At 40.7% G+C, this 26,838-nt stretch overlaps 2 protein-coding genes across 4 annotated transcripts in view; one reads left to right on the top strand and one right to left on the bottom strand.

Moving 5' to 3' along the window:
• ORC5 (origin recognition complex subunit 5) overlaps positions 1-26,838 on the top strand; it is a 1,223,002-nt gene that overhangs the window by 380,682 nt on the left and 815,482 nt on the right. The window lies entirely within an intron of this gene.
• Positions 10,998-26,838, bottom strand: part of LHFPL3 (LHFPL tetraspan subfamily member 3) — a 552,997-nt gene continuing 537,156 nt past the window's right edge. For all 3 annotated transcript variants that reach the window (XM_021063498.2, XM_021063499.2, XM_021063497.2), the window contains one exon: positions 10,998-13,309. Coding sequence is in view for 1 of the 3 variants with exons in the window: in XM_021063497.2 (XP_020919156.1) it covers positions 13,281-13,309 (29 nt within the window). In the remaining 2 variants the exon portion in view is untranslated. The remainder of the gene's footprint in view (positions 13,310-26,838) is intronic.

Raw genomic sequence — 26,838 nt, 5'->3', positions numbered from 1 at the left:
CATGGAATCCCAGCCGTGTCTGTGGCCTGCTCCATAGCTACGGCAACGCTGGATGCCCGATCTACTGAGAGAGGCCAGGGATGGAACCCTGTCCTCAGGTGTACTAGTCAGATTTGTTAACTGATGAGCCACAACAGGAACTCCAGATTCCTCACTTGTTAGTTGGACACAATAATACCTCACAAGAGTGTTGTGAGGGCAAATGAGATAACGAATGGGAAAGCAGTTGTAAACTATATGGTGGCATCCTTAACATGGACCATTATTGCTTTTAACATGTTGGCCTACACAACCTCATTGTCACCCCGCCTCTCTGTCCCCATCCACAATGCGCATGTGCATACACACATACACACACACACACACACACACACACACACACACACAGATTGGAAACCCAAGCATCATTTTGTTCTCTGATGCCCTCACATCTTTACCTATTAGTCTCCATTTCCACAACCAGATAACCAGAAGAATCGTCTATGTGGACTTTCTGCTTCTTCCTTTTTTTTTTTTTTTTTTCTTTTCTTTTTTGGGCAGCACTTGTGGAAGTTCCTGGACCAGGGATCCAACCCATGCCACAGCTGTAACAGGAGCTACGGCAGTGATAACACCAGATCCTTAATCCAGTAAACCCCCAGGAAACTCTTGGACTTTCTGCTTCTAACCTAGCCTTGCTTAACTCCATTCCACTCACTGCAGAAGAAATAATCCTGTTAAAACTCACTGTGAGTATATTCTTCCCTGTTTTAAAACTTTCAGTGATTTCCCATGCAGAATAAAGTCTAAACTCAAAATAGCTGGCATGAAAAGCCACTGACAATCTGGCCCTCTTATCTAAGTCACATTGATGAGAGGGCCACATAGAATTCAAAGTGCGAGCGTTTGAATTGCTTCATCTGAGGATAGGTGACGTAGCCACAAGGGTTTGCCAGCAATTTTTCCTTCCTACTCCTTCAATTTTGATCTTGAAAATGTCCATCTGAAGCTTGCTTTTCTCTCTGGGGTCATTTTAAGTGAATCGTACCCAACCTTCTATAACTTCTAGCCTCCCCAAAGCTCCTGCTCTCACTCCCCTGTTCTGCCATGCTCTGCCATGATATTTAGCTTCCTTTTTGAGAGTTCACCATCTCGATAGAAGTCAGAAATTCATAACCCACTGGCTGAACCTGACTCCTAGATGTGTTTTGGACCCTTGCAATGTTGGTCTGCACTATGTTTAACAACATACACACTTATTGGAGAATTGATGTTATAAAAAATTCCATCTTGAGAAACTTGAAAAGCTAGCAACCCTAGTCTTTCAGATGCAAATGGCTACAGTCTACTTATTGTGAAAACTGTTTCTATAGCTGCTTCTACCTCTTCTATTTCAATTCTTTTTCCTAATTCACTGCTTACATTTCTATCATTTCACGACGACTGTTCTTGTCACCATCACCAGCAACCCCCATAATTTCCAAATCCAGTGGTCTCAGCTCTGCTTTGTCTTACATGAACATTCAGCAGCATTTGACATTCAATCATTCCCTACTTCCTGAAATACCTGCCCCCTCACCCCTAACCACTTGGCTTCCGTTATACTCCTTTTGTGGGTTCCTCTTAGTCTCCTTTGCTAGCTCCTGTTCTCTGCTCCACTTCTAAAGTCAGGGCGGCCTGGGCTTGGTCAGGGTCCTCTTCAATTTGCATATTCTTCCTAAAGGATCATATCCAGTCTTGGAGCTTTAAAAGCCTTCTATTGGCCATGTCTACTAAATGTATTTTTTTTCTAACTTGGATTTCTTCATAGGTGTCCACACATTTACATCTAACTGCCTATTTCCTGTGACATCTTCTCTTGAATTTCCAATAAGCATCTTGAACTTCAGCATCACAAAAAAGAATTTTTGGGGAGTTCCTCTTATGGCCAGTGGAAACTAATCCAACTAGTATCCATGAGAATGTGGGTTGGATCCCTGCCCTTGCTCAGGGGTCAGGGATCTGGTGAGCTGTGGTGTAGGTTGCAAACTCAGCTTGGATTTCCTGCATTGTTGTGGCTGTGGCATAGGCTGGCAGTTGTAGCTCTGATTCGACCCCTAGCCTGGGAATTTACATATGCTGCGGGTGTAGCCCAAAAAGAAAAAAAAAAAAAAAGAAGTTTTTGGATTTCCATCTCCCAAACCTTGTCCTCTTCCTCTTCTTCCTGTCTCAGTAAATGGCACCCCCATTTGCTCTCAGAGCAAAAAATCAGTAACAGTAACTCTCTTTCCTCTTCTTCCACATTCAATCCATCAACAAGTGTCATATTTCCAAAACATGTATCTGTAGGATATGCCATGATGTGCCCCTCAGAGGGGACGAGGGGACTCATGCACCCAGCTCTTCTATGTGCTGCCTCCTCCCAGCCCTCTGCCCTCTCTGGAAATTGCCCTCGCCTAAAGACAGTCACCACACACAAGGTCACATCCCTTTCCTGGGGACAAGCAAACCACACAAAGGGACGGATGCTTGAGGCCCGACTCCCTGATGTTACACAGGACAACTCTGAAAAGCCCTCCCAGCTTCACTGCTCACTGGGGGATCAGCTGAGGCCTCTTCACTGAACCTGCAAACACGGCCCAACTTCTCCAGCCCGTCCTGCTTTCTTCCTTTCCCTTTACTTCCCTGTCCGTGGGCGTTGACCCTGAGATCCCTGCATAATCCGCTTATTTCACCCTGATTTTTCTCAGAGTCAGCTTCCCAGGAAAGCCAATCTGTAACCCTCTCCCACATTTCTCCACCTCTCTCCATCTCCACGGACTACTCTAGTCTAAGCCACTACCTTCTCTCACCTTGCCTACTGCCATAGCCTTTTCCCAACCCCTCTGTGCTACCATCCACTTTCCTCACAACTGTCAGTTATCTTAAATATCCAATTTGTTTTACCTTATTTCATTAGATAATATTTGATACCAAAATCTGTGTATATTTGGTTTTGAACCTTTAATAAGAGTAAAGAACAAATGCAAAAAGAACACAAAACTGACGGCAGTATGAATGTGAATCTCACTACATGTTCATTCTGATATAGTGCAAATTTTGTTCATAATATTTTGCATTTTTACAAATTGAAATCACTTTGGTTTATCTATTTGCTACAAAGTGTTGGCAACAAAATTCTTCAGTTCACATATTTTATTTATGTGAATGTCTAAATACAGACATTTCTTCAAAGAAACTTCCATATGTCGCAGGTGCAGACCGAAAAATAAAAAAAGCAGTGATTATACCAAATTCCCTTACCAACAGTATATGAATGAAAGTCATTCTAATGCTTTTAGGTTATGCCAATAAATGGATATTATCGCTGTGTAATTAATTTACATTTTTCTTTCTTTCTTTCTTTCTTTTTTTTTTTTAGGGTGGTACCTGCGGCACATGGAAATTTCCTGGGCTAGGGGTCTAATCAGAGCTGCAGGCCTAAGCCATGCCTGATAGAGGTACCGAGGGTGGCCTTGATTGTCTTGTTTTTTATTTTAGGGGACTACTCTTTACATGCCATAATTATACAAAAATAAAAATATTTTTTTGGTAGAAATTATTTCTTAGGTAAAGGAAACTTGTTTTCATTCATAGTTTTGAAAAAATTCTTGTTATCATAGATGGGTTTTAAGTTTTATCACATTTTTTTTGCATTTATCAGGAAATCATATGTTTTTAAAGTTTTACCCTTTTAATGGGGTGATTAAATAAATATATTTAGAATATTGTTCCTATTAGGATACAGGTTGGCCTGTAGTTTTCCTTTTTGAAATTGTCCTCAAAATGAGTTGTAGGACTCTGGCTTCTTGCTATTCTCTGGATAATTGTGTACGAGACTTAAGTAATCCATTCACTGCAAGTTTGATAGTTATTTTCTTCGTGGGAGACCCCCATTTTAAAAACCTGAGTCTAACACATAAAGAACTTTCTCTTTTCTTTTTTTTCTGTCTTTTTTTTGGTCTTTTCTAATGTGGAGGTTCCCAGGCTAGGGGTCTAATTGGAGCTATAGCCGCTGGCCTAAGCCACAGCCACAGCAACGCCAAATCCAAGCCTCCTCTGTGACCTACACCTCAGCTCATGGCAATGCTGGATCCTTAACCCACTGAGCGAGGCCAGGGATTGAACCCAAAACTTCATGGTTCCTAGTTGGATTCGTTAACCACTGAGCCATGACAGGAACTCCCAAGAACTTTTTCTTTTATTTTCAATTTGTCCTTATGTTTTACAAGTCTCTTGTAAACAGTATATTGATAAGTTTTTAAAAATTCAATCTCAAAATCTTTTAACTGATTATTTTAATCTACTTCTATTTCTTTTTTTTTTTTTTTCCGTCATTTTTGCTATTTCTTGGGCCGCTCCCTTGGCATATGGAGATTCCCAGGCTAGGGGTCCAATCGGAGCTGTAGCTGCCAGCCTACGCCAGAGCCACAGCAACGAGGGATCCGAGCCGCGTCTGCAACCTGCGCCACAGCTCATGGCAACGCCGTATCGTTAACCCACAGAGCAAGGGCAGGGATCGAACCCGCAACCTCATGGTTCCTAGTTGGATTCGTTAACCACTGCGCCACAACGGGAACTCCTTCTTCTATTTCTTATGTTACCTAATTTGGTTTTATTGCTTCTATCTTACTTGTACTTTTTATTTGTTCTCCTGTATCTTTTTTCTTTCTTTCTTTTTTTTAGTTCTACAGGTGTGGCATGTGGAAACTCCCAAGCTAGGGGTCGAATTGGAGCTGCAGCTGCTGGCCTACACCATAGCCATAGCAATGCCAGAGCTGAGCTATGTCTGCGAACCTACAACAACATAGCTTATGGCACTGCTGGATCCTTAACTCACTGAGTGAGGCCAGGGATTGAAACTGCATCCTCAGGGATGCTAGTTGGGTTCATTTCCATTGAGCCACAACAGAACTCCTCCTTTTTCTAGGTTTTTCTTTATTTTGGGGGGGGGGCCTTCTTTTGTATTGATTTAGTGTTTTTTCCTTTATTATGCCACTTTCCTTCATTGTTTTGAAACTACATCTTCTGTTAGAATTTTTATCATTTATATTTAACTTTCTAAAAACAGCAAAGAGAACAGTATACAGTGTATCTATTTTAGAGACACTACATGGGTTTGAAATAGTTCTTTGCTTACTAGCTGTGTGATCTAGAGTAAATTATTTAAACACTATGTGCCACTTTGTCCCCTGTACACTGGGGATAAACATAGTATCTCATTCAGAAGGTTGTTATGAGGGTTAAATGAGTTATTACACATGCCTGGTGCATTGTAAACAATCAGTTGCTAGCTATTATTTAATCTATACCTCAACTCTTTTCCCAATTAATACACATTTCTTTTTTGGCTGCCCCTTGGCATATGGAGCTCCTGGGCCGGGCATCAGATCCAAGGCCATGGACGGGGCAATGCTAGATCTTTTAACCCACTGTGTGGGGCGGGGATGGAACCCGCATCCCGGAAATGCAGCACCGCCACACTGGGAACTCCAATACACATTTCTTAAACTCTGATCATCTCATCCTAATTTACTGCCATTGTTATGCAGTATTTTAGTTGTCTTTTTTTTTTAATCACACAAATTAGATGTTTTATTATTTTGTGCAATGTTTATTTAGATTTACTCACATATGTCCCAAATTCTTTGCTCTCCATTCCTTTTTGAATCTCAAACCTTACTTCTTGACTCATTTTCAGAATTTTTTTCTGCATAGGTCTGTTGCTGGTAAATCCCCTTAGGTTTTGTTTATCTAAGGGGAAAATGATTGTATTCCATCTCTGGTCTTAAAAAAAGAATTTTGTTGTATAATATTGTACATCAACTATAGTACAACTTAAAAACATTAATTAAAAAAGTCTTAACTGAAACACAATTTCAGACTGATAATTATTTTACTTCAGCACTTCAAATATATTATGCTAATGTCTGTTGTATTTATCACCAGTCTTGAAATTATTCTTTTGTAGGCAGTATACCATTTCTCTTTGGTTACTTTTATGGTGGTTCCTCTGTCTTTGGACCACACATTTACTGTCATGTTTGAATTTACTTTTCATTTATTTTGCTTGATATGCATTGTGCTTTCTTGATATCTCCATGTGTGGATTGATATCTTTCATCATTTATGGGAAATTTTCATACAATTTCTAGTTAAATAGTATCTTTCCCTTATTCTATTTCTCCTACTGGAACTCTGATCAGATATATATATCTTCTTTGATCCTTAACCTCTTTTCATTTTCCAATCCTTTGGCTTTCTGTATTTTCCTTCTGGGTAATTTCTTTCTTTTTCTTTTCTTTTTCCTTTTTTTTTGGCCATGCCTGCAGCATGTGAAAGTTCCCAGGCCAGGGATTGAATTTGTACCACAGCAGCAATGCAATCCAATCCACACCAGTGACAACACCATATCCTTAACTTGCTGAGCCACCAGAGAACTCCATGGGTAAGTTCTTTAGATCTGTCTTCTAGTTCACATCTTTCCTCTTTAGTTATACTTAATTTGTATTTAATTTATAAATAATTTAAAAAATTTCAATGATTACATTTTTCAATTCTAAGAATTTTTAAAAAATCTATCTTATATCTAATGGATTCTTTATTTTTAATTTTTATTTATTTTTAAAATAAAAAAAAAATTTTCGCACATCGTCATGCTCCATTGTAAGTGACTAGACATAGTTCCCAGTGTTACACAGCAGGATCTCATTGCTAATCCATTCCAAAGGCAACAGTTTGTATCTGTTAACCCCAAACTCCCCAACCACCCCACTCCCTCCCCCTCCCCCTCAGCAACCACAAGTCTATTCTCCAAGTCCATGATTTTCTTTTCTGTAGAAAGGTTCATTTGTGCCTTATATTAGATTCCAGATATAAGTGATATCATATGGTATTTGCCTTTCTCTTTCTTTTTTTTTTTCTTTTCGCCATTTCTTGGGCCGCTTCCACGGCATATGGAGGTTCCCAGGCTAGGGGTCTAATCGGAGCTGTAGCTGCCAGCCTACACCAGAGCCTCAGCAACGCAGGATCCGAGCCGCATCTGCAACCCACACCACAGCTCATGGCAACGCCGGATCGTTAACCCACTGAGCAAGGCCAGGGATCGAACCCGCAACCTCATGGTTCCTAGTCGGATTCGTTAACCACTGCGCCACGATGGGAACTCCTGTCTTTCTCTTTCTGACTTACTTCATTCTATGAGAGTCTTTAGTTCCATCCATGTTGCTGCAAATGGCATTAAAAATAGAAGCATTTTTATTTCTCTTACATATAAAACATGATTATATTTTGTAATTGGTAATTCCAAAAACTAAAATTTGTGGGGCATGGGTCAGAATGACCATCATTAAAAAGTCTACAAATAACAAATGCTGGAGAGGGTGTGGAGAAAAGGGAGCCCTCCTACACTGTTGGTGGGAATGTAAACTGGTATAACCACTATGGAAAACAGTATGGAAGTTCCTCAGAAAACTAAAAATAGAATTACCATGCGATCCAGCAGTCCCATTCCTGGGCATATATCTGGATGAAAACACAGTTCAAAAAGATGCATGCACCTCCATGTTCACTGCAGCACTATTCACAATAGCCAAGACATGGAAAGGACCTAAATGTCCATTGACTGAGGAATAAAGAAGATGTGGTACATACATATATACAATGGAATCCTACTAAGGCATAAAAATGAATGAAATAATGCCACTTGCAGCAACATGGATGCAACTAGAGATTTTCATAGTCAGTGAAGTAAGTCATAAAGAGAAAGGCAAATACCATGTGATATCACTTATAAGTGCAATCCAAAATATGTGAACTTATATGTTCATGGCACGAATGAACCTATCTACAGAAAAGAAACAAACTCATGAACATGGAGAACAGACTTGTGGTTGCCAAGGGGGAGGGGGATGGATGAGAGATGGGTTTAGAGTTTGGGGTTAGTAGTTGCAAACTATTACATGTAGAATGGATAAACAAGATCCTACTGTATAGCACAGGGAACCATATTTTATCTCCTGGGATAAAGCATAATACAAAAGAATATGAAAAAGAATGCATATATGTGTATAACTGAGTCACTTTGCTGTTCAGCAGAAATTAATACAATGCTGTAAATCAACTATACTTCAATACAAAATAAATTAAAAAAAGAAAATAAAAAGAAATTAGAAGTCTCTGGAAAAACAAACTGCACAAGAGAGTCCTAATTCAAATATAAAGCAAATTATAATGTGCCATGATTTTAACAAGTGACAATGTAAGTGGGGGGAGGGAATGAATATTCATTTGACCCTAATGTTGGAAGTATTACCCATGAGTGGTATGCATTCCTGAACCTATGAAGAAGTTTATAAATATAATCTTTGTTCAAACCAGTGAGGGGGAAACACACACACACAGAGTTATCAGTAAAAAATCTGTGGGGTAACAAATCTGTTGTTAATTTTTTCTGATGATTATGTCTCGTGGTTCATTTGTGTGTTTAGTAATTTTAGCATTGTGAGCACTTACATTTTTGAGTTTAATTGGTGAGATCTGTGTGTCTGAGATCTGCCAGCTAACAGTGCCCTAGGAAATTTTTTGATTTCTTGGAGTTTCTTTGACCATATGGAGAGTGTAAGATCGAATTCCAGACTAGAGGGGGCCAAGTCTATGGGTTAAAAATTTCAGAGGGTGACCATTCCTCTCGTTTCCACCCTATTTAGAAAGAGTATGGAGACAGAGTTTTTTTCTTTTTATTTTTACGGCCACACCTGCAGCATATACAAGTTCCCAAGCTAGGAGTCAAATTGGAGCTGCAGCTGAGGCCCACGCCACAGCCATAGCAATGCCAGATCTGAGCTGCCTCTGTGACCTATGCCACAGCTTGTGACAATGGCGGATACTTAACTCAGTGAGTGAGGCCAGTGACTGAACCCGCATTCTAACAGACACTATGTTGTGTTCCTAACCCACTGAGCCACAATATGAACTCCAAGACAGAGTTCTTGATAGGCTTCTTTCGTTTGCTAGCATGAATATTCTTCCTGGCCCACCCTTGTCTAAGAAGTTGTGGCCATCTTCAAGTGTACTGGTTTAGGATGAGATTTTCAAATTCAGCCCAACTATTTCCAGTGGTCCAAGGCTTAGCCTCCTATTGCCTACTCTGACATATGGATTTTACAATTGCTTACACTTCATGGTCAGTTTTCCATTTACTCTTATTTTTCTTTTTTATGCTTTCGGAGTTTCTCTTACTTCTTGCAAGCCAAGCTGTGTATTAAAATAAGCTCACTGTGATTGACATAAGACCTGGAAATATTGTGTAAGGAAGGCTTTTAGGGTACCTAGAAGCAGAAGCCAAGGGTGATGTTTTTTTCCTTTTTCTCTTTTTACGGCCGCACCTGCGGCATATGGAGGGTCCCAGGCTAGGGGTCGAATCAGAGCTATAGCTGCCAGCCTATATGCCAGAGCCACAGCAATGCCAGATCCGAGCCGCGTCTGCGACCTACACCACAGCTCACGGCAATGCCGGATCCTTAACCCACTGAGTGAAGCCAGGGATTGAACCTGAGTCCACATGGATCTTAGTCAGGTTTGTTAACCACTAAGCCACGACAGGAACTCCCAAGCGTAATGTTTTTAAAATGTAAAAGTTTCCATCACTCTTCTATTAAGACCTTCACCTGGCCTTTTCTAACACTTAAAAATGTACCATCCATTCTGGCCTACCAAGCCAGAAGCTGGTTTCTGGCACAGCACACGTCTCCTCTCTGTCACCCTGTCCTACCTCAAGCGTAGCGACTTCATTCTTCCTGCTTTAGAGTCATTACACCAGTGGCTCCCTGTGTGCCATGTTCTTTACTCTTTGTATATATGACTGGCTTGTTTGCATCATTCAGGTCTCACTTCAAATGCCACCTGTTCATAGCAGCCTTCTTTAATTTGCTTCCCTACTTCTGCATCACATCACCGTGTTTGAATTCTCTCGAGGGCACCTATTATTATTAGCTGACATTTTCCTGTTTGTTAGCTCTTTGCCTACCAGCCCAAGAGACCCATAAGAGCAGGGACTTTGTTTGTCTGGTTTACCACTATCTTCTCAGGGTTTAGAAGAGTTCCTGGCGCACAGTAGGGATCCGTGCATATGTGTTGAATGACTGGAACTGAATTTTTGCAAATCATCGCTTTAGACACAGACCCAGGCTCTCCAGGGCTCCAGTACTTCCTACTGTCTCCCCAGCTCAGCTTGCTTTGTTCCACTAATTTATTTATCTCTCTCGCCCCTGCAGGCATTTGAGTTTTAAATCCCTGCTCATAAATATTACTCTAATTATCTTCAGCATTTGGAGAACACAGGCTGTGTTTTATGTTTCTTTTTTTCTTCAATGTGTTGCATATAGTAGGAGGGAGGGAATTAAAATTCATTGAATATCTCCTATCAGATAAGTGCCACAGCAACACTAAACTTCTTTACCGCCTCCCAACAACACTGTGGGGCCAGGTATTATGATGTGTTCATTTAATAGGTGAGGTCGCTGAAGCTTAGAGCTGTTTAGAGTCATACGGTAAACGAAGGATCTGGCATTGGAACTCCCTAGATAACACACACTCAGTGTGAACTATTGTGAAGGGGCTGCTCCTGTCTGAGGAACAGGTGGCTGTTTTCAATGTGCCAAAAGTTGAGATGGAGCAATCCATTGGATATTTCAGAAGATTTCAGGTCAGGTTTTATTTAACATTCTGGTTATTTACTTATCAATTTCATTCCACTGAGTCTATGGAGTCTATTTAGCTTGAGTTGTGTCTATGTTTGGTGAGAAGAGGCTTTGAAGATGTTAATTGTGCCTTCCACACGTGAGGGTCCTGCACAGCTCCTGATGGCAAATATTATGGAATCTGACAGCAAGGAGATTTTCTGAAGGTAGTTCTTTTTGTTAAATCACCACCTGTCACTGGATCACTGGACAAAGACAGATGCTGAATACACCGAATGTGCGCCACACAACCAAGCAATCTTTTAAATAACAAAATCTTATTTTTATTTTTATTTTTTTTACAGAAATTCAGATATTCCAACAAATTTCTTTACATTGCCTGGACCTTAAAAAAATTACACACAACTTTTGGACGCAATACAACAGAACAGAATGAGAAAGGGAGTCACTTTTTTTTTTTTTTTAAAAAGATAAAAACGTACTTCTTATACTTAACATTTAGTGATTTACACGTGTATTACCTATGTACAAATGGTACATTGTCAATGATCCAACTTCAGAGCACTAAATTACACTTAGGTTTTATGGAAAAAACTTCTTAAAAACATTTGCATGTGGATAGGAAGTACTTTCTTATTTTCACAAACACCACAATTAGTGACGCAGGACTCCCAGTGGAATCTGTAATTAACATGGGTTAGAGAAAGCCAATACCTTCTATTTCACTGTAGGTAGAGGGGTACCTCTCCTTAAATAAAAGATGAATTCTTGAAAAGTTGTGTGTAATTAAATTTGGTAAGTAGGGTGTTTTGAATGCAGTGGGAAAGCGAATATTTAAAGCAACAAATGACTCCCAGAGTGATTAATACTTTAGAGAGAATAAGTATTCTCCTAACTTGGTTCTTTAGAAAATATGTATCTTTGTGTATTGGGTTCCACTTACTTGACTCTACCTGTAATTTACTTTTAGCCATTTGAAACAATCTCATCAATGGTAAAAAGATGGCTAGTACCAGAAACATTTGGCCAAATTAGGAGAACGATCCTACGAGAGACAAGGTAGAAGGAATGAACCATGATCTGTGTCTCTTCTTGTATTATCCTCTGTCTGCTGTTCCAGTGATATATGCCAATTGGATCTCAATTTTGAATCTAAAAATCAAAGCATTCTACACAGTCACGTTTTCTACTCAGATACAGCACATGGTTTGGCTTACACCAATTACCCTTGCACATACATCTTAGCTTATGTTCATTCTCAAGCAATTGGCTACCTCAATATTAAATATTTTTCTGTTGCTGCATATTTGTAAGATATGTGGGGAGGGTGATGGTGGGGGAAGCCTGGGAGCAAAAAACTGTGAAAGACAACAGATGATTTGTCACTGCTTCCAAAGGTCAACCAACTAAAAAAAAAAATTGAGTGTTCTTGAAAGCAACATTAGTAAATAAAAAGGCAACTTACTCCTACCAAGTTTCTTTGACCTGTATAAGTATATATTCGTTTATTTCTAAGGCTATTAAATTATTATTTATTTTGTTAGTACCACTTACTATCATTTAGAAATAGATTTAACGGATTTTTTAAAAAATCATAATGAGTGCCTGTCAGTAAGGGGAAGAAAGGATATGGATTTCTGATTACATGTATGGCAAAGAAATAGGAAAAAAAGAAGATATTTTAGATGCCTAAAGTATATTAAATTTCTATCCATATACTAGGGAGAATTAGAAAAAGTGTTTATTTGATAGCAGCCTATATATTACATGTGAGCATCCAAGGTGAAAATGAACTTTCTATATTTTTCAGAGTTCCTTGATGCTGTTTCCTGAAAGATAGGGAAATCTATGTTGCTTGGGAACCTACAATGTAAAGATGTACTTCCTGTAATATACAGCTTGATGGAGTAATAGTATATGTCAGAAACACCTTCTCAGTAATAACTGATTACAGACAGATTAAACGCAACACAGACTCAGTAAAAAGTTTGAAGCGTTACATCTCTTAACTGAGTGGTTGTAACTAATTACACAGTGAAATAAATGAATGGCAGAGATGGGAACCAAAGGTCATGGCTCCTATGAAAATACTCAGAAGCATTTGCTAAGACGCTTCCTCGATAATCGATGTTGATCGGCTTCTTGGCTATTGAGATAGGAATAATTTAGGATTGATTGCCTTTTTTTTTAAATAGCGTTGAAAGATTCAAGCATTTAGTTTTCTGTTTGATTAAAAAAGGACAGTTTACAAACCTCAGTACATATATATTTTATAGGTTAATTCTAGCCCATTAATATTTCACTTCCTTCAAAATTATTTCCTGAATGTGATTTCTCATGAATGTTATCTGCCCTTATTCAATGGTGGTTTCCAATGAGCTGGTGTTTAATCCATGATCACATCTCCTGGAAAATCACTCCTATCTCTGCCGATCTATCTAGACGGTGCTTTGACGGTGGAGGTCTCACTCTCATCCATATCCATTTCAGTACTCCGACCTCTCCCAAGTGTCTTCCTTCTTGATGTGGATGTACAAAAGCTGTTATTCGATTTGTTTAGCTGTTGTTTGATTTGTTTTGTGCTCATTCTAGAGAATATTGGCTTAGCAGAACTGCAGAACAGGGTAGGGGGGATAGGGGAGAGAAAGAGAAAAGAGGGGAAGAACAAAAGCATCATTTACTGTCAGCAAGACTTTTGTGCATCTTTGTCATGGAACAACCACACCAACAAATGGTTGAAATGCACTTTAGATGTGTGATTTAAAAAAACTGAAAAGTTTGAGGTTTCCAGTCCATTAAACTAACAGCACAGTCTTCCTGGTGAGGGGCTGCTCCCCTCATAACCCAGACATGCATATTCCCTAGATCTGGGTGACGATCACAGGTTGCTTTGAGGGAGCAAGGAAGAATGCAAAATGATCCCAAGCATCACTGATTTTTCTGCCTGGCAGAGAAAATGTTTCACTTGAGTGTTTTCCTTTTCCTTCCAAGTTTTAGTTATTTACTTTCCAATCAACAACATTATAGCTGCTACAAAAGGAATGGTTCTAAAGATGGACAATCCACAATTCAATCACCTTGAGGCACCAACTATTTTCTTCCCACGTTTCTTTTTATTCCTTAAACGTGCACTTCTTTGGTATGGTTGGAATCACAGTACAGATGATATTTTTAACATGATACTAAAAAAATTTCCTGTATTTCCTCTCTCTGAATCATCAGCATTGGTTTTGCATGGCTGCATAATATTTCATTCCATTCTCATTCCTCTCCCTTTCATGATCAGTGTTCCATTCTCAACTACTTCACCACCACTAGATATGTAGGTAGGTTTCTGTTTCTTCTGTTATTATCAATAATGAAAGGTTTGCATATAAAACTCAATTTGTTCTTTCAAATTCTTTCTTTAGGACAAATTCTCAGGAGATGTCTGATTTGTCTTTTTTCCAACATATGAGGGACCATGCCTGTATGGATACAGACCACACATAGTATGATCAACTCCATTTTTGAATGATTTTTATAGACTTTGACATATTAACTGAGGGGCACCTTATATATTGTGAAGATGGGTCAGATTGGGACTGAGAGAAAACAGTTTGTTGGGTTTAGCATCACAGAACACTTAGAAACACACATTGTAATAAAATAATTGGCCCATTATTCAGTTATAATGCTCGTTCCACATCACAAGATAAGATTATGGTTTCTGACTAAGTGCTGGAGCAACCTCTGAAAGATTCTGTTGTTTTTTCTAGAATTTATCCCCTTGTTTTCCAACATGCTTTAAAAAATCTAAATGCACATTATGATTTTTAACGAACTTCTCTCAGTTTGAGAAGCTGCTTCTTGGTGAGAGAAGTTGCTTTAATGTACCCAGACTACACAGGGGATAATTGAAATATGATCATGTCATAATGAAGATTTGTCTGTCATGATTTTCTGAGCTTGAATCATGCTCGCAGAAGCCCTCTGGAAGGGGATATTTTGAAAAGCAACACAAGCAAGCAATCTGAGGATTTTACACAGCCCTAGTGGCACTGCTGAACCTTGAGGGGGTCTCTGCTTCAGTGTCAGGAAGGTGCTCTTGCTAGTTGGAAACCAAAGTTGGGCCTAGGGGTCCCTGATTCCACTGCTCCAGCTAGATTCACTTCACTCTGCATAATTTTCCATTTAAAATCCACAAAGCTGGAGTTCCCATCGTGGCACAGTGGTTAACGTATCCGACTAGGAACCATGAGGTTGCGGGTTCGATCCCTGCCCTTGCTCAGTGGGTTAACGATCCAACGTTGCCATGAGCTGTGGTGTAGGTCGCAGACGCGGCTCGGATCCTGCGTTGCTGTGGCTCTGGCGTAGGCTGGCGGCTACAGCTCTGATTCGACCCCTAGCCTGGGAACCTCCATATGCTGCGAGAGCGGCCCAAGAAATAGCAAAAAGACAAAAAAAAAAAAAAAAAAAAAAATCCACGAAGCTGAATGCCTGCGTTTTTCAGGAAGATTTGGCAAAGGAGCTAGCTGCGGGGATTGGGGAGTTGTGGGGAGAGGGAGGAGTGGATGGGGTTGTAAACACGTGAAGAAGAATAGGGAAATGGGTGATGAAAAGTGGCCATGCATATGGAAGGGAAGGTAACACCTGGAAGTGTGTGCTGTAGGGGAAGAGAGGGGCCAGAGGCCAGACCCCACTGTCTTGGGGTTCTCAAATAAATATACCTGATGTCATGATAGAAAAACCTGCTTTGGTGTGAACCGTTTGTTAGCCTCTAGGAACCAGAGACTCCCCATTTCTCTTTCCCCAGCTCTAAGCTGCCTGGTCTAGTTTTATGACATCAAGATGGGTTGGGAAGAGAGCAAATGGGGGTGGATGTGCTTTAGAGCTTTAGATCGGCACTCAAACCCGGGGAGAAGGGAGCTTCCTGCAGCATAGGCACCTCCCAAGGAAGACCCTGAGCCCTCGTGGAGGAAGGGAACATCCATGGCTGGTCTCACAGAGGTTCCTGCTTACACCCCGCCATCTGGATGCAGGAGCTGACGAGGACAAGTCATTCATCACCTACCTTCTTGGATCTTCTCTGGTCTTGGGTCATGGGTAGACTCCATGTAGCCAAATGCCTCCTTGGATCCCTCACTGTAATCTCACCATTGATTATTTAGCCCTTCCTTCTTAAAGCTCTCTTCTTTGTTGGCCATTGTCAACCTTGGACCCACATTCCCCAGCCCAGTGTTAACCTTGGCCGGGGAGCAGAGGAGTGGATGGGAAAAGTGAGTGAAGCCAGTGAGCCAGGCCTGAAGTAGGGGTGAGGCAAGTGTGGCTCCCCAGGTACAAGATTTAAGGAGGCGCTCACTCTCAGGGTCATGCAAATGCAGGGCGAGGGCCTCCTAAAAGTTTGCACACAAGGCTTGTCATTTGCCTCATCCTCATCCCAGGTCTGCCTGTGAGCACAGGCTGCACCGTCACGTGGCCTTCCGGGAAAGCTGGCTGGGCTGGGGTGACTCAGACACTGTTCCTATCGTTTGGGCTTTCTCCCCAGGGCCTGACACCCCTGTGCAACAGGAGCCCCAGGACACTCACGGAGTCTGCAGGCTGCGCTAGGCTACAGGAAACAGCACATGTATTCCCAGGGTGATCTGAACACCGACACTCCCATACCACACCAGGAAAACACTCTGCCGAAGGGGTACAATTAGAATGCTACTGCGATTACTTAATTGGCCTGCACAAAGCAGACTCTTCCACCCAAAGAGAAGCCAGCAGGTGGAAGAGGATAAAGGGTGGGGATTTCCTCTCCAGATGTTGGCATCATGCCTTCTGGCTAGGGACCGTGAGATGCCAGGGCCTTGTGCGGAATTGGGTGGCAGCATTAGCAGGGTTACACTGTGATTTTTGCTTTGTAAAACATTCTGCTTTTTTCTCCCCAAACTTTTGCTAACATTTCCCACGCACCATGGATGGAGCATAGCTCAGGGGAGGCAATTTAAAAGCTGTCATCCTTTCCCAGGTTTGTATAGAGCAGCGCTGAATAAATAAGTCATTCGACGCTGCTTTGGATCTTTGCTCAGTCGGGTTTGCCCTTGTAACATGTCATGGGCTCTGAGCCACTCATGTTCCATCTCCAAAGGGCTCTTTGGAGCCCTTTTCATAGCTGTCATTTGAATCACTGCTCCTGAGAGCAGCATTTATAACGGCTACATTGTCCAGACTTTCTAGATGCTGGTACTTCTGTAGATTGTTCCTATCTGACCTCTTCAGTTAGGGCCTGGAGCCTGCCCCCTGTCAGGACAGCTGGGGGGCAGCCAATGCCTGAGTGAGAAGAATACTTAGTGGAAAACAATCTGGCTCTTAGCAGAATGGCCTGCTGAATCTTTGTTGTGAAAATGAGTGAGTGCCGAATTCCAGGCCATTTTTTCTCATTGGCTATACAAGATTTGTCATTTTCTTCCACTTTATTGTTTCCAACTGCACCCGTGTCTAATGGCACCTTCTGATACCCTTCATCTCTGGGAGGTTGAATATAGTCCCCTGGAAATAATATTTCACCATCTAGACCCTCAGGTGCTCTAGCCAAGATCTGCCCTGCAGTGGGTGTGGCAGGTTGGAGCTTGCTGCAGATTCTCTGCCTTTCCTCTCGCTGAGAGATGGGGTCCATGTTCCCTTTGCTTTCAGTCTGGGTTTTTTAAAATAATTAAGGAAAGTTTTGTCCAGATATATGCCCAAGAGTGGGATTGCTGGGTCATATGGTAGTTCTATGTATAGTTTTCTAAGATACCTCCATACTGTTCTCCATGGTGGTTGTACCAGCTTACATTCCCACCAACAGTGCAGGAGGGTTCCCTTTTCTCCACACCCCCTCCAGCATTGGTTATTTTTGACTTATTAAGGATGGCCATTCTGACTGGTGTTTGGTGATACCTCATGGTAGTTTCAATTTGCATTTCTCTAATAATCAGTGATGTTGAGCAATTGCAGCACTATTCACAATAGCTGAGACGTGGAAACAACCCAGATGTCCACTGACAGATGATTGGATTAGGAAGATGTGGTATATATACACACCGGAATACTACTCAGCCATAAAAAGAACAAAATAATGCCATTTGCAGCAACATGGATGGAACTAAAGATTCTCATCCTGAGTGAAGTAAGTCAGAAAGAGAAAGACAAATACCATATGATATCACATATCTGGAATCTAATAGACGGCACAAATGAACCTTTCCATAGGAAAGAAAATCATGGACTTGGAGAATAGACTTGTGGTTGCCAAGCGGGAGGAGGAGTGGGAGGGAGTGGGATGGATTGGGAGCTTGGGGTTAATAGATGCAGACTCTTGCCTTTGGAATGGATTAGCAATGAGATCCTGCTGTGTAGCACTGGGAACTATGTCTAGTCACTTATGATGGAGCATGATAATATGAGAAATGAATTTTTACAAGTATGTGTTACTGGGTCACCATGCTGTACAGTAGAAAAAAAATAATGTATTGGGAAAATAAAAAATAAAGTGCTATTAAATTGAAAAAAAAAGAAATGAAAAAAATTATTTACTTATTTTTTATTAAAATATAGTTGATTTACAATGTTGTGCCAATTTCTGTGGTACAGCATAGTGACTATTCAATTTCTTTCTTTTTTTTTTTTTTTGTCTTTTTGTCTTTTCTAGGGCCACACCCACGGCGTATGGAGGTTCCCAGGCTGTCTAATCAGAGCTATAGCTGCTGGCCTACACCAGAGCCACAGCAATGCCAGATCTGAGCCGTGTCTGCAACCTACGCCACAGCTCACGGCAACACCAGATCCTTAACCCACTGAGCGAGGCCAGGGATCGAACCCACAACCTCATGGTTCCTAGTCAGGTTCGTTAACCACTGTGCCACGATGGGAACTCCTTCCCTTTCTTGTATTATCTTCCATCATGCTCAATCCCAAGAGATTGAATATAGTTCCCTGTGCTGTACATGTACAATTGGGTCTCATCAATCTGGGTTTTAAGAGTGTTGACAGTTTATTTTTTAACGTGGTTAAAAAACACATAAAATAAAATTTACTATCTCAAACTTTTCCCCTGTAGTTATTTTTTTAAAAGGAATTTCCAGTTTTCCACATCTTCTACAACATTTTACATTCTTACCAGTACTGTACGAGTGTTTCAGCTTCTCCATGCCAACACTTGTTGTTTTCTGGTTTTTCGTTTTTTTGTTAAGAACAGGTATCCTAGTGGGTGTGAAATGTTAACGTTTCTAGCAAGAATCCTTCCAGACATCAGTAGGCATATGTAAATAGGAAATGTCACATTTTACATGGTGTTTTATACTGTCAACGTGTTACAGTTACCTTTCTCTGCTAGTAAATATGGATTACCCTTTGTAATGACCATCTAGGGTTCTGTTATTTGAGGATATTATAATTTATTTAGCTAGTTCCCCATTGCTGGACATTTAGACATCTCAACCATTTTTCAGTTACAGTTCAGTAGTGTTCAGTGTATTTAAATTGTTGTGAAACAGATCTCTAGGACTTTCCATCTTACAAACTTGAAATTCCATACCCATTAAACAACATTCTCTTTTCCTTTAGGAACACACTTCCATCCCTTAGTAGCCACCATTCTGCTTTCTTTTTCTAAGATTTTGAGGCATTTAGTTAGCTTCTTTAAGTGGAATCATACAATATCTGTCTTTTTGTTACTGGCATATATTACTTAGCATAACATTCTCATGGCTCATCCATGTTGTAGCATATGGCAGGATTTCGCTCTTTTTTAAGGCAGAATAATACTCCACTATATGTACATGCCACATTTTGCTTATCCACTCATCTGCTGATGTACCTTTTGGTTGCTTCCACCTCTTGGGTATTGGCCATAGTGCTGCTCTTACATGGATGTACAAATACTTCTTCCAGATCCTGCTTTCCATTCTTTTGGATATATAGCTAGACGTAGGATTGCTGGATCATATGGTAGTTCCATTTTTAATTTTTTGAGGAACCTCCATACTATTTTATAGTGCTCTACTTTACCATCCCACCTACAGTGCACAAAATATTCCAATTTCTTCAGATCTCTCTGATACTAGTTATTTTATGGTTTTTGTTTTTGTTTTTTTTTTTGGGTGATGTCTCACTGTGGTTTTATTTGCATTTCTCTGTTGATTAGAGATGCTGAGAATCTTTAGTGTACTGGTAGTTTCTGACTCTCCTGCTGGAATGACCTCATGGAGAGGTCTTGATCATATGTGGAGAGGGAGAGCAGTCCAACTGAGCCCACCTTTCCAGCCATCCCTGTGAGGGGCCGACCTATGAGTGAAGCCTTCTTGGACCCTCCACACCACTGATCTACCTGCCAAATGCCACAAAGTGACCCTGGTTGATGCTATATAGAGCAGAAGAATTGCTCAGCTAAACCCTTCCCGAATTCCAGATCCACACAATTGTGAGATGCAATAAACCTGGTTGTTAATAGCCATCCTGCTGGGTGTGAGGTTTTTCAACAAAACTTTGACAAAGTTTTAAGCCACTAAATTTTGGGTAGTTTGTTACACAGTAGTAGGTAACTGGAACAGTGGGCTGATGCCCTTTCTCTGCAGATTGGCTGCATTTCATATACTGTAAATCACGCAACCAGCTGGACAGTTGGCACAAGGATCACAGGTCAGAAGAGTGCTGCCATATTTGACTTGAGTTTTCCTTCCCGACACATAATTTCTAGAGAAGCAATACCTGAAGCCCCATCCTCTGCTTATTGGTCTATCCGTATCCTCTCTTTGGGCAGTCGGTGGTTTATCCCTCAAGTGGTCTATCTGTGGATCTGTGCAGAAAGTAAGTGGGGCTGAACACACTTTGGGGCTGAATTAAAGTCTAACACTGCTTTTGGTTTCAGATTGATTGGCTCTATAGATGATGAGAAGATCTGAGTTGGTTGTGGTTGCTTGTATATCCCATTGCTCATCTTTACTTACTGGCCGCCCTCCCTCTGGTCAGTTCCCATCAGCATACTCTCTGGCCCCCAATTGCAGTGATGTAAGAAAACAGTGGGATGGTAAGCTACACCCGTCACCAGCCCTTCTCTATTCTTTAATGTCTTCTTACCCCAACTAGAAAGGCAATACTGGTACTTCTTTCTAAGCTTTGTGATTCAGCTTGCATCCAAATTCTTAGCTGTTCACAGCCTGAACTTTTCAATGGGCCTGGCTGTGACTGCAGCTGCCTGGTAGCATCTATAGTTTCAGTGCTGGGTGCCAGAGGCAGAGGGGTGGGAAGTGGGGAGAAAAGGAAAGAAGGGCAAAGTAGTATAATCTTTGGGCTCTTTGCACATAAGACAGTGACTGTGTTTATGTTTTTAGAACAGAAAGCAAGATACAGAATAGAAATAGCTTACCCTGAAGATGTCCCCCACCCTGCCTGTTATAGTTCATTCTGGTTTCTTTCTATCATACAGATTATGGAAGTTCCTGGTAAGATGGAACACGTGCCTCTGCAGTGACCCTAGCTGCTACAGTCAGATTCTTAACCCACTATGCAACACTGGGAACTCCTATCATATTTCAGTTTTATTTGCTTCAGAGTACTCCTCATGATCTGTAACTATCTCATGTATTTTCTTGTTCTTTGTTTTTCTCCCCCATCAGAATGTGAACTCCAGGCCATCAGCACCTCCTTTTTCTTGCTTACCAATGTACCCCCAACTCCTAGCCCAGAGCCTGACCTATGGTAGATGATCAGTAAATATTTGCTGAATAAATCAAGAACTAAGGAGCAGGAGAGGATCTAATAATTCACTAGGTCAGTGCTTCCCAGACTTTAATATGCTTAAAAATCACCCAGGTATCCTGTTAAATTTGCAGATTTTGATTCAATGGATCTGGAGTGATACCAGGAAATGAGCAGTGATGCTGCTGCTACTGGTCCCACACTCTAAGAGGCATAGTCCTGGACTGAGCTTCCTGAGGAGAGACCGTGTCATATCTACCTTTGTACTCTCTGCTCAAGGAGGTGTTTGGTATATAATACATGCTAAAGAATTTTTTGTTGAACAACCCAATTGATAAAAGGTCAAAAGAGCTAAATAGACATTTCTCCAAAGAAGACATATGGATGGTCAATAGGCACACACAAAAAATGATCAACACCACTAATAATTGGAGAAACACAAATCAAAACTACAATGAGGTACCACCTCACACCAGACAGAATGGCCATCATTAGTAAGTCCACAAACAGCAAATGCTGGAGAGGGTGTAGAGAAAAGGGAACTCTCCTACACTGTTGGTGGGAATTGGTAAAACCACTATGGAAAACAGTATGGAGGTTGCTCAGAAAACTAAATATAGAACTACCATATGATCCAGCAATCCCACTCCTGGATATATATCAAGACAAAACTATAATTCAAAAAGATACATGCACCCATATGTTCACTGCAGCACTCTTCACAATAGCCAAGATGTGGAAACAACCTAAATGTCCATCGACAGATGGATTAAGAAGATGTGGTATATATACACAATGAAATACTACTCAGTCATAAAAAAGAACAAAATAATGCCATTTGCAGCAACATGGATGCAACTAGAGATTCTCATGCTAAGTGAAATAAGTCAGAAAGAGAAAGAGGGAGTTCCTGTCTTGACGCAGTGGAAACCAATCTGACTAGGAACCATGAGGTTGCGGGTTCGATCCCCGGCCTCGCTCAGTGGGTTAAGGATCCAGTGTTGCTGTGAGCTATGGTGTAGGTCGCAGACATGGCTCGGATCTGGCATTGCTGTGGCTCTGGCGTAGGCCAGCAGTTATAGCTCCGATTAGACCCCTAGCCTGGGCCATGTGCCCCAGGTGAAGCCCTAAAAAGACAAAAGGCAAAAAAAAAAAAAAAAAAAGAAAGAAAGAAAGAAAAAAGAAAAAGACAAATACCATAGGACATCACTCATATGTGCAATCTAAAATATGGCACATATGAACCAATCTACGAAACAGACTTAAAGACACAGAGAACAGACTTGTAGTTCCCAAGGGGAGGGGAGGGGGGAGGGAGTAGAATGGACTGGGAGTCTGGGGTTAGTAGATGCAACCTATTACATTTAGAATGGATAAGCAATGAGGTCTTACTGTATAGCACAAGGAACTATATTCAATCTCTGGGCTAGAACATGATTTAAGATACTAAAAGAGAAGCAATGTATATATATGCGTGTGACTGTTCAATTTGCTGTACAGCAGAAATTGGCACAATGTTGTAAATCAACTACACCTGAGTACAGAAAAGCAGTAAAAAAGTTGTTTGTTGAATGAATGGATGAACAAGGAGGAATTTTGATTGTTCGTTTATGAACATCTCTTTTCTCTGCTTCCTCCTCTTGTCCCCATTAAGGGATACTGTAGAATCTATTAAAGGCAAGGAAACAGGTACAACCACTTGGAAGGCTTCCTAAGGCATGTTGAAAATAGAATGTGGGTGCTGACATTCTAACACTGCCCACCGTCCAGTTTTAACAGGAAGTCAGTCTGTTCTTACACAGGTGGAAAGTAATAATGACCAGAAGACATGCCCATCGCTGGGGGAGAGTAGCACCCTCATTCTTAGTGCCTTTCACAGGAAGTCACGGGTCTACCTCACTATGCTATCCCCACTCTAGTGGCTTCTACATACTCTTTTGAGCATAGAAATGACACATTTTTTTCATAATTGTTTTGCCTTTCCATTAGAGGAACTAGCTCATGACGGACACTTCACTTTGTGGGCATGACAATCCTTTGAAGGTATAAATAAAAGCAAAATCATATTGAGTATGGACATACATGAAATTGCTTCTCCTTCCTGCTCAGCAAAGACCACCAAGGACAATGTACCATTTCCACATTCCTTGCTTCTGTCTATACCTGTCTCACCCCAGGTGTGCTCTCCCTCAAAGGTATGCCTCACAGGCTTTCTCTTCTCCAGACTCTATCTTGAGAGCCAACTGGCCTTCCTTGATAATGTACGTTTCCCGATTTTCTTGGAAGCATATCATTTTTTTGGTTAAATAAATATTTTCTCTGGCTTTGAATCCTCATCTCCCCACTTCCTGGCTGGATAACTCTAGAAAAGTTCTTGGACATCTCTGAAGTTCATTTGAAAGACTGGGGTCCTGATCAAGGCTTTCCTGATGACCGATTGAAATGATGCTTATAAGGAATTTATGACTTAATGGGCCCTGGCAAATAGAAGGAAGTCAATAAATGCTGGCAGGTTGTTTTTGTTTTGTTTTAAATGCAGAATAGCATAAGCAGCACTGTGTTATTCCAGAAATACCACAGGTATACACTAGCTACCAGTAAAGCATGTCAGCATTTATTTTTCCCTGAAAGGAGATGGCTCAATGGTTCAGACTGGAGACACTGGAGACAGATGGGGTGTGAATGACAACTCGGCCACTTATTAGCTATGTGACTTTGGGCACATTACCTATCATAGTTTCCTCCTCTGTAAAATGGGAATAAGACTAGCCTTGCTTATAGAGGTGTTGTTAAAATGATTATTATCCTAGACCTGATACTAACCCAATATTGTAAATCAACTATACTTTAGTAAAAAATAGTTAATACTTTGAAACTCTAAAATATGATAATTATTGTCTGGAGTTGGATTTTTACCTTGATGTTGTAAGGACAAACAAAAAGTAAAAATAAGAGGCTTAATGCTCCCTGCTGAAAATAAGGGAAGAGACTTCCTCCACACCTTCCTTTTTCTCAGAGCATTAAAAATCTTATGTTTTTTTTAATCTTTCTTTGGAATGTTGCATATCTTTTTTTTTTCTTTGCTGCTCCTTTGGCATGCAGAAGTTCCAGGGAAGGGCTTGAACCTGAGCTGCAGAAGCAACCAGAGCCACAGCAGTGACAATGCCAGATCCTTAACATGCTGAGCCACAAGGGAAGTCCTGAAATGTGTATATTTTTTATTTTATTTTATTTTTTTGTTATTATTATTTTTTAATGGTTATTTCCCCAATACAATTTTTTTCTACTGTACAGCATGGTGACCCAGTGACACATACATGTACACATTCTGTTTTTGCACATTATCATGCTCCATCATAAGTGACTAGACATAGTTCCCAGTGCTACACAGCAGGATCTCATTGCTAATCCATTCCAAAGGCAATAGTTTGTATCTATTAACTCCAAGCTCCCCAACCACCCCACTCCCTCCCCCTCCTCCTCCCGCTTGGCAACCACAAGTCTATTCTCCAAGTCTATGATTTTCTTTTCTGTGGAAGGTTTTGTTTGTGCTGTCTATTAGATTCCAGATATAAGTGATATCATATGGTATTTGTCTTTCTCTTTCTGACTTACTTCACTCAGGATGAGAGTCTTTAGTTCCATCCATGTTGCTGCAAGTGGCATTATTTCATTCTTTTTTATGGCTGAGTAGTATTCCGGTGTGTATATATACCACATCTTCCTAACTGAAATGTGTATATTTCCTTCTTTTTCTTTTTTTTTAGGGCCACATCTGTGGCATATGGAAGTTCCCAGGCTAGGGGTCAAATCAGAGCTGCAGCTGCCAGCCTTTGCCACAGCCACAACAACATGGGATCCTTAACCCATTGAGTGAGGCCAGGAATCAAACCCAAATCCTCATGGATACTTGTGGGGTTTGTTACTGCTGAGCCACAACAGGAACTCCAGAGATGTGTATAAATCTTTTTAGAAACTAAATAAAACTCCTGACTGCATCATAACCCAGGAATGTCCTTCTCAAGGACCTGGGAGCTATCTCTTTGAACAGAAATATCAAGGGGGGTAACCTCCGTCTCCCAGTTCCTGTTGGAGGGAAGGAGTCTAATTTCAGTGGGTACCTTACTTCAAGTTGCAGAACTACATGTCAAAGAGAAGTTCATTTTTCTTTTGTTAAAACCAATTAACTAACACAAACGGTCACCACCCAATTAACCAGGTAAATCTAGGGTGAACTGCCTATAATATATGGTGCTGTCAAGTCCTCTTGAGGACTAATTGTAATTTGTCCTGAAAACATGGATATAGTGAGTCATATCTGCGTGGCCCCACAAGAAAGTGTAATTTCATTCTGTCTTTGCGGATTGCCTGTGACGTGTACCACATTCTGGTTCAATGCTTATTCAATAATGAAACTCTTTTCCTTTTCTCCTGCCTTTATGGAGAGATTTTCTGAGCTGGGGGAAGATTTTGTTTTTAGTCATCTTACCTGGACAATGTATATTAATAAATCTATATTTGTGCATTTATATGCTTTATTTAATGCCAGTCCTCTTTCAGCCCAGAACTTACAAGAAGGAAGGGACTGTCTTTTGAAAATTTCTCAGAATCGGTGTTATTAAAAAGGGTTTACTAATAATTACCTCTTAAAGCTCAAGTGATGCTCCCCTTCTTTCTAAATACTCTACAAACTTCTATGAAATTATGGTAAGGCAAAGCTCGTTAAAACTGTAAACTCATTCTCTCCTTCAGGAAGTAGTGAGGCTTTTGTTTTTTAGGATGTGGATTTATGGTTGGTCTTGAGTGAGTCTAGCAGACAGAGAGTTCAAGATCATGAGGCATTACATGTGTTGATTACCACAAATTTAATAGCCCCAGTCCTAATTATCCATAGGGGTATTTGTTGTAATGAAGTAAGACATTCAAGTATGATATATGCTTCCTCTCTAGTCCAAAAGGAAGTAGAGCACAGAGCCAGTAAGACAACTGATAATCAAGATCTAATCAACACACACACATACACACACACTTCACAGTCCATTAGAGAAATAATCAAGAACTATGGAGTTCCTGTTATGGCTCAGCAGAAACGAGCCCGATTAGTATACTGAGGATGTGGGTTCAATCCCTAGACTTGCTCGGTGGGTTCAAGATCTGGCATTGCTGTGAGCTATGGTGTAGGTCACACATGCGGCTTGGATTCTGGGTTGCTGTGGCCCTAATGTAGGCCAGCAGCTGTAGCTCTGATTTGACCCCTCGCCCGGGAACTTCCATATGCCACAGATGCGGCCCTAAAAAGCCAAAAAAAAGGGGGGGGGAACTAATGCATTTACAACATAGATATACATGGAGGGCATCATGCTAAGTAAAATAAATCAGATAGAGAAAGATATATACTACATGATAGGACTTATATATAGAATCTAAAAAATACATC

This window comes from Sus scrofa, chromosome 9 (genome assembly GCF_054392235.1).
Source record: "Sus scrofa isolate SSC_HxYL_T2T_F1_AM1 chromosome 9, Sscrofa_HxYL_maternal_Yorkshire_Landrace_v2.0, whole genome shotgun sequence".
Taxonomy (NCBI): Eukaryota; Metazoa; Chordata; class Mammalia; order Artiodactyla; family Suidae; genus Sus; species Sus scrofa.
The sequence above is the reverse complement of the archived record's forward strand: the minus strand, read 5'-3'. Positions and strand labels throughout refer to the sequence as shown.